Here is an 8,867-nt window from a genome sequence, read left to right on the forward strand (position 1 = left end):
TCTGCACCCAGTTTCCCGAGGTTGTCACTAATAGGTTCATTTAAAGTCTACACTTTGTGTTAAGACCATACTTTTATCTTGAACTGAAATTTTCACTTATTTACACATTATTACAAATTACATTGCATGATATTGTATGTCATTTACATTAATTACATATTAAGAGTAAATCACATTTTGAAAAACATGCACATTCACCTAATATCACATGAGAAATGCCATATCCAACCTTGGGTCACGTGATAACTGGGCTGAGGCTGCTGGTGTATGAACTTCCTGGATCATAACAGAGTTACTAACATTAGCTTCCTCTCTGATACAATAGTACCTGAGAGCCGGTCTGGAAAAGTCCACACTGTGGCATGTGAGGGATCTGTGGCACAACTGAAGTGTGGTAAGAGTCTTTGTTATTGTGTGTAAAGTGCTTTAACTGATAGTTAGCATGATTTACAAGACAATACATTACCTGTAATATCTGAGATGTTGCTTTGTTTTTATCCCCTCTCCAACTCGTCCACTTTGTCAGTCCAAGGACGGGTTATATCTGTCCAAAGTGCTGTATATGGGCGTCGTGATATGACCACATGTGCCACTGGGCGACCTGCCTCCCAGATCCAAAATGTGCGCTGCTCAAGCCAATCAACAAAAGTCGCTGAAAGGTATAGATACCTTTTTTTTCTTTGATGGTAACTTTTTGTCATTTGAGACTTTTCATTCTTCAGTTCACATTCAAGCCTATATTTCCATCCATAGCTGTAATGGGAAAAGCAGCTGTTCCATCAATGCAATAAACTCCGTGTTTGGAGACCCCTGTCGTGGCACTTACAAGTACCTGGAGCTGGCTTACACATGTCAATGTAAGTGGCTCAAAGCCCATTTGGAGCTGTATTAGTTCTGACTATATTACAAAGTATACAATATGGAATGCACAAAGCCACGTGGGCATATAGCGCTACGCCCACATAGCTTTGTGATGCCTTGTTGTACTTGCTCATACTTCCATATTATATAAAGTGAACAACAAAAGTTTAAACAAAGCTAAACTTCCATACTTTAGATTATTTCAAATGGTGATTGTTTGTTTTGATAGCAGCTTTTTCACCTCTTCATTCTCCACCCAGTTTCCAGAGGTTGTCACTAATAGGTTCATTTAAAGTCTACACTTTGTGTTAAGACCAGACTTTTATCTTGGTCTGAAATTTTCACTTATTTACACATTATTACAAATTACAGTGCATGATATTCTATGTCATTTACATTAATTACATATTAAGAGTAAATCACATTTTGAAAAACATGCACATTCACCTAATATCACATGAGAAATGCCATATCCAACCTTGGGTCTGGTGATAACTGGGCTGAGGCTGCTGGTGTATGAACTTCCTGGATCATAACAGAGTTACTAACATTAGCTTCATCTCTGATACAATAGTACCTGAGAGCCGGTCTGGAAAAGTCCACACTGTGGTTTGTGAGGGATCTGTGGCACAACTGAACTGTGGTAAGAGTCTTTGTTATTGTGTGTAAAGTGCTTTAACTGATAGAAAGCGCGATTAACAAGACAATACATTACCTGTAATATCTGAAATGTTGCTTTGTTTTTTTCCCCTCTCCAACTCGTCCACTTTGTCAGTCCAAGGACGGGTTATATCTGTCCAAAGTGCTGTATATGGGCGTCGTGATAAGACCACATGTGCCACTGGGCGACCTGCCTCCCAGATCCAAAATGTGCGCTGCTCAAGCCAATCAAAAAGAGTCGCTGAAAGGTATAGATACCTTTTTTCTCTTTGATGGTAACTTTTTGTCATTTGAGACTCATACTTTTCATTCTTCAGTTCACATTCAAGCCTATATTTCCATCCATAGCTGTAATGGGAAAAGCAGCTGTTCCATCAATGCGATAAACTCTGTGTTTGGAGACCCCTGTCGTGGCACTTACAAGTACCTGGAGCTGGCTTACACATGTCAATGTAAGTGGCTCAAAGACCATTTGGAGCTGTATTACTTCTGACTATATTACAAAGTATACAATATGGAATGCACAAAGCCACGTGGGCATATAGCACTACGCCCACATAGCTTTGTGATGCCTTGTGGTACTTGCTCATACTACAATATTACATAAAGTGAACAACAAAAGTTTAAACAAAGCTAAACTTCCATACTTTAGATTCTTCCAAATGGTGATTGTTTGTTTTGATAGCAGCTTTTTCACCTCTTCATTCTCCACCCAGTTTCCAGAGGTTGTCACTAATAGGTTCATTTAAAGTCTACACTTTGTGTTAAGACCAGACTTTTATCTTGAACTGAAATTTTCACTTATTTACACATTATTACAAATTACATTGCATGATATTCTATGTCATTTACATTAATTACATATTAAGAGTAAATCACATTTTGAAAAACATGCACATTCACCTAATATCACATGAGAAATGCCATATCCAACCTTGGGTCAGGTGATAACTGGGCTGAAGCTGCTGGTGTGTGAACTTGCTGGATCATAACAGAGTTACTAACATTAGCTTCATCTCTGATACAATAGTACCTGAGAGCCGGTCTGGAAAAGTCCACACTGTGGCATGTGAGGGATCTGTGGCACAACTGAACTGTGGTAAGAGTCTTTGTTATTGTGTGTAAAGTGCTTTAACTGATAGTTAGCATGATTTACAAGACAATCCATTACCTGTAATATCTGAGATGTTGCTTTGTTTTTATCCCCTCTCCAACTCGTCCACTTTGTCAGTCCAAGGACGTGTTATATCTGTCCAAAGTGCTGTATATGGACGTCGTGATATGACCACATGTGCCACTGGGCGACCTGCCTCCCAGATCCAAAATGTGCACTGCTCAAGCCAATCAACAACAGTCGCTGAAAGGTATAGATACCTTTCTTTTCTTTGATGGTAACTTTTTGTCATTTGAGACTCATACTTTTCATTCTTCAGTTCACATTCAAGCCTATATTTTCATCCATAGCTGTAATGGGAAAAGCAGCTGTTCCATCAATGCGATAAACTCTGTGTTTGGAGACCCCTGTCGTGGCACTTACAAGTACCTGGAGCTGGCTTACACATGTCAATGTAAGTGGCTCAAAGACCATTTGGAGCTGTATTACTTCTTACTATATTACAAAGTATACAATATTGAATAGACAAAGCCACGTGGGCATATAGCACTACGCCCACATAGCTTTGTGATGCCTTGTGGTACTTGCTCATACTTCCATATTATATAAAGTGAACAAAAAAAGTTTAAAAAAAGCTAAACTTCCATACTTTAGATTATTTCAAATGGTGATTGTTTGTTTTGATAGCAGCTTTTTCACCTCTTCATTCTCCACCCAGTTTCCAGAGGTTGTCACTAATAGGTTAATTTAAAGTCTACACTTTGTGTTAAGACCATACTTTTATCTTGAACTGAAATTTTCACTTATTTACACATTATTACAAATTACATTGCATGATATTCTATGTCATTTACATTAATTACATATTAAGAGTAAATCACATTTTGAAAAACATGCACATTCACCTAATATCACATGAGAAATGCCATATCCAACCTTGGGTCAGGTGATAACTGGGCTGAGGCTGCTGGTGTATGAACTTGCTGGATCATAACAGAGTTACTAACATTAGCTTCCTCTCTGATACAATAGTACCTGAGAGCCGGTATGGAAAAGTCCACACTGTGGCATGTGAGGGATCTGTGGCACAACTGAACTGTGGTAAGAGTCTTTGTTATTGTGTGTAAAGTGCTTTACCTGATAGTTAGCACGATTTACAAGACAATACATTACCTGTAATATCTGAGATGTTGCTTTGTTTTTATCCCCTCTCCAACCCGTCCACTTTGTCAGCCCAAGGACGGGTTATATCTGTCCAAAGTGCTGTATATGGGCGTCGTGATAAGACCACATGTGCCACTGGGCGACCTGCCTCCCAGATCCAAAATGTGCGCTGCTCAAGCCAATCAACAAAAGTCGCTGAAAGGTATAGATACCTTTCTTTTCTTTGATGGTAACTTTTTGTTTTTTTAGACTTTTCATTCTTCAGTTCACATGCAAGCCTATATTTCCATCCATAGCTGTAATGGGAAAAGCAGCTGTTCCATCAATGCGATAAACTCCGTGTTTGGAGACCCCTGTCCTGGCACTTACAAGTACCTGGAGCTGGCTTACACATGTCAATGTAAGTGGCTCAAAGCCCATTTGGAGCTGTATTACTTCTGACTATATTACAAAGTATACAATATGGAATGCACAAAGCCACGTGGGCATATAGCACTACGCCCACATAGCTTTGTGATGCCTTGTGGTACTTGCTCATACTTCCATATCATATAAAGTGAACAACAAAAGTTTAAACAAAGCTAAACTTCCATACTTTAGATTTTCCTAATGGTGATTGTTTGTTTTGATAGCATTTTTTTCACCTCTTCATTCTGCACCCAGTTTCCCGAGGTTGTCACTAATAGGTTCATTTAAAGTCTACACTTTGTGTTAAGACCATACTTTTATCTTGAACTGAAATTTTCACTTATTTACACATTATTACAAATTACATTGCATGATATTGTATGTCATTTACATTAATTACATATTAAGAGTAAATCACATTTTGAAAAACATGCACATTCACCTAATATCACATGAGAAATGCCATATCCAACCTTGGGTCACGTGATAACTGGGCTGAGGCTGCTGGTGTATGAACTTCCTGGATCATAACAGAGTTACTAACATTAGCTTCCTCTCTGATACAATAGTACCTGAGAGCCGGTCTGGAAAAGTCCACACTGTGGCATGTGAGGGATCTGTGGCACAACTGAAGTGTGGTAAGAGTCTTTGTTATTGTGTGTAAAGTGCTTTAACTGATAGTTAGCATGATTTACAAGACAATACATTACCTGTAATATCTGAGATGTTGCTTTGTTTTTATCCCCTCTCCAACTCGTCCACTTTGTCAGTCCAAGGACGGGTTATATCTGTGCAAAGTGCTGTATATGGACGTCGTGATATGACCACATGTGCCACTGGGCGACCTGCCTCCCAGATCCAAAATGTGCGCTGCTCAAGCCAATCAACAAAAGTCGCTGAAAGGTATAGATACCTTTTTTTTTCTTTGATGGTTATTTTTTGTCATTTGACACTCATACTTTTCATTCTTCAGTTCACATTCAAGCCTATATTTCTATCCACAGCTGTAATGGGAAAAGCAGCTGTTCCATCAATGCGATAAACTCCGTGTTTGGAGACCCCTGTCCTGGCACTTACAAGTACCTGGAGCTGGCTTACACATGTCAATGTAAGTGGCTCAGAGACCATTTGGAGCTGTATTACTTCTGACTATATTACAAAGTATACAATATAGAATGCACAAAACTAACAGTTAAGAGCCTCTAGCTTCTTTCACACATGCATGCGTCTTCTTTAACCTGCCGCTGCTTCGCTGTAATTCACACATGGCAAAGAGAGACTGAACATCTGAAAGCGTGCTTAAACCCACATAAGGCAGGATTGTTTTACCTCTGTTACTACCTCCCACAGATGCGTAACAGCAGTGTATTGACCTCGACCCCTCGTTCCACCTCTGTACTTTCACACAATATGAAAGTATAGAGGTACAGACCAACTTTTGAAACATTTTCAGGCGAGAAAGTAGTTGTTTAGATCCTCAACGTGTTGAAAATCTGACAAAATACCGGCTATTTAAAATTTTGTTCCCACGAATTCGGCGCTACCAAAGCCAGCCGCAGTGAGCAACACACTTCCAATTATTTTCACAAAACAATATACCTGTGGCCTTTTATCATAGGGAAAGCCATTACGATACAATTGGTGCTTTTGTTTTGAAAACAGGAAGTGAACCTACGCTCGTTGTAGCTAGCTTGAAACTGCCGTTTTGACAGGAAATGACGATCGGCGACGTCAAGTTACGTTGCATCTTGGGTAGTTTGAGTATGAGTAGTAATCTCATGATGCATACCCAACATTTCGGCGAATCTAATATGCATCCGGGAACTTCTCGCTAACTCAAATTCGCCTACTAACTCAAAAAGTTAGTATGAGTAGTGGGAGTAGTAGGAGAAGTATGCAGTTTCGAACAAATCCTATGGGAAACATGGCAAAACTAAAAACTAAACAGGAACTTAAAACTTAACAAAACTAACAGCCATTATCCAATTCCAGTCCAGTTCAACTCAGTTCAACTCAGTTCAAGTTAATTCATAAAATGCATAAAATGTGCCTTGTGTGTGTTTATAAGCAAGTGCAAAATGCCTTTGTGTTAAAAATGCTTTGCAGACAAAAAATGGTGGAATCTAGGCATTGTAAAAAAAAATGTCTAAAAAGTGTGGACCATTTTACTATTTACACCAAAGCCTTTATTCACTCACACTGACCTGTATCCATAGATGTAATGGAAGAAGGTTTTGTAATATCAGAGCAAGAAACTCAGTGTTCGGAGACCCCTGTGTTGGTACCTATAAGTACCTGCGAGTGGTTGCTCAACTGCCCTCTTGGGCTGTTTCACTCTTGGTTAAATCATAAGGACAAGTGTAAAGTCATGATGAGTACTGAATTGAAAAGAGGCTTCCACAGTGTGAGGGACCAAGTTTAAGTAAGGACAAAGGTGTTCAAAAAATGAGGAACAATTTCAATTTGATAGTTCAAAAATTAATAAATCCAAAAAATCAAAATCAAATATGAATGACAATTTAATCATACAAAAAACAAATTTGGGCCCAACTAAAATGAGGTCAACTAATTGAACACTAACAACACAACCAAAAACTGACCTCCAAACAAAGAACCAAAGGCTGCTTAAATAGGGACGGAGTAACCTAAATCTGCCACATGAGGGTGCATAATAAAAGAGAATAAAAGATTAGCTACAGCAAGATATAAAACAAATACAGCAAAACTAACTTTAACTTAGCACAAATAATAAGTGAATGTTAAAGGGACAAAATTAAGGAACTAAGGCCAAATTTAACAAATAAAGCCCCCCCCCCCCTCAGTCTTTTAGAAAGAGTGGTATGCAGGCTTCCTCCTCCAGCTGATCTGAATTTGCAGCACCTCAAAGCAGAAGAATAAGTGCAAGTAAATCATTCAAAAAATGATCTAAAATGCAAATATAGAATAAATAAATACTAACACGATGTGGTGGTGGTAAGAGCATCCACCACACATAGAAAAGCTTAAGAGTGGACCCAGAGTTTGGATGTTTTAAAATCTTAAGAAAGTAAAAACCTTTTTTGTGGGGCCATAACATTAAGTGGCATTATCTCCTTAAGATGATCCATTGGTAGAAATATATATGTATAATATGATATAGAACTGGTTAAATTAGGGAATGTTCCATTTTCATAACCTTAAAATAAGCATTGTATTGCCAAAGGGACTAAAAATCTCTTTATCCACCTCTTAACCATGTTGCACCACCATCTTTTTGAAGTCACCCAGATGGACAAACTAAACACTGGCTTTACTGTGGACCACTCACATGTTTTATAGCTTTTGCATAATTCCTAGATTATTAGAAGAGGAGGGTTAGGTTGGACATATTCAGTTGGTTACAATCAAAAATTTATACTCCAATATGTCACAAAGTCGTACATAATGAACCTTTAATTCTATTGTCTAATACTTGTTTTTTTTTTTTTTTTGCAGGTCTTGTGACTGGTTAAAATCACTGACAAAATCAAAAGACGTGGTGGATGAAATACATTTTAATCAGTAATCGACAAACCAAGGGCAATTCTACATGCACAATGTGTCCGATAATATGTGGAAAATGTATCTATCTATTTGAGTGTTGACTATCTCATCTGTTGACCCATCTCTCGTGTCCATCTAATGAAGAGTAAGGTCCTGCAGTTTTAATAATCTGTTTAGTGCCCTCAGTGATTTAATGACTCTTTGATTTCCTGTTTTTATGGGCTGCAATTTCATTTCTTTAATTATTTGGCATGTTTAATTTAATTAAATTCAACTGTACCTCTTTGATTTCATTCTGCAACACTAATAAAGTTCACTTGCATTCACTCCTCGACTGGTCTAACAAGGATTACACAGGATTTATGTTGTAAAACAGGTTTGATAGTGTGTGACTTTATCTGTTATATCTGTTGTATAGGTTTGTTTGTCCAAGGTGGCTTCTCTTCACGGAGCTGCTGATGACGTATATAAATATATATATATATTAGGGCTGGGCGAGTTATCATCGTGTTAACTCGTTAGTTATTTAACGCCGATAAATATTTTATCGCGCATTAAAGTAATACTATGTAACATTTCTACCTTAAAATAACAGCTTGAAAAAAATTGTGCGGCTAGAATGAGTTTTAATATTACGATTGGCCTGTCTCCTATGCCCTTCGGGGGTCTGAGTTGGAATAACTGCGCTATGTAACTTTGCTGGAGCGGCCCATGAGCCGAGCGGAAGTACTTCGACTTGCTTTCTGGCACAGCTACCGCAAAAACAAATAGACCCCTCTCACGCTCCCAGGTACATTTGATTACTCTTACCTTCTCGGTCGACATAGCTTGCACCTTCTGACTCCTCGCCGGTTCGTCAACAAACGTGAAACGTGAAAGCGAAAGGGTGTTGTATTTACGACAGTGTAACCGTACATTACCTCCAAGCCTGTAGGGGGAGCTCCATAGTGGGCTTTTTGAGAAGTTACATTGTATTGCTTTCATGCAGTTTCTTTATTTATTTATAAAATATTTTTGGGGCTTTTGGGCCTTTAATGGATAGGAAAGTTCAGAGAGACAGGAAGCAGGGGGCAGAGAGAGGGGGAACGACACGCAGCACAGGGCTGTCCGATGCAAGACTCGAACCGGGGCCAGCTGC

General features: G+C 38.7%; 1 protein-coding gene across 1 annotated transcript; it reads left to right on the forward strand.

The window, feature by feature from the left end:
• The first annotated feature begins 576 nt into the window (after positions 1-576).
• On the forward strand, positions 577-8,055 carry LOC142385942 (rhamnose-binding lectin-like). The gene is made up of 9 exons (XM_075472617.1): positions 577-659; positions 754-857; positions 1,839-1,973; positions 2,955-3,089; positions 3,869-4,001; positions 4,096-4,199; positions 4,978-5,110; positions 5,212-5,315; positions 7,682-8,055. The coding sequence occupies exons 1-9, from the start codon at positions 577-579 to the stop codon at positions 7,696-7,698; spliced, it is 948 nt and encodes a 315-aa protein (XP_075328732.1). The 3' UTR covers positions 7,699-8,055.
• Positions 8,056-8,867: the final 812 nt, after the last annotated feature.

The sequence above is a fragment of the Odontesthes bonariensis genome, chromosome 8, assembly GCF_027942865.1.
Source record: "Odontesthes bonariensis isolate fOdoBon6 chromosome 8, fOdoBon6.hap1, whole genome shotgun sequence".
Classification (NCBI taxonomy): domain Eukaryota; kingdom Metazoa; phylum Chordata; class Actinopteri; order Atheriniformes; family Atherinopsidae; genus Odontesthes; species Odontesthes bonariensis.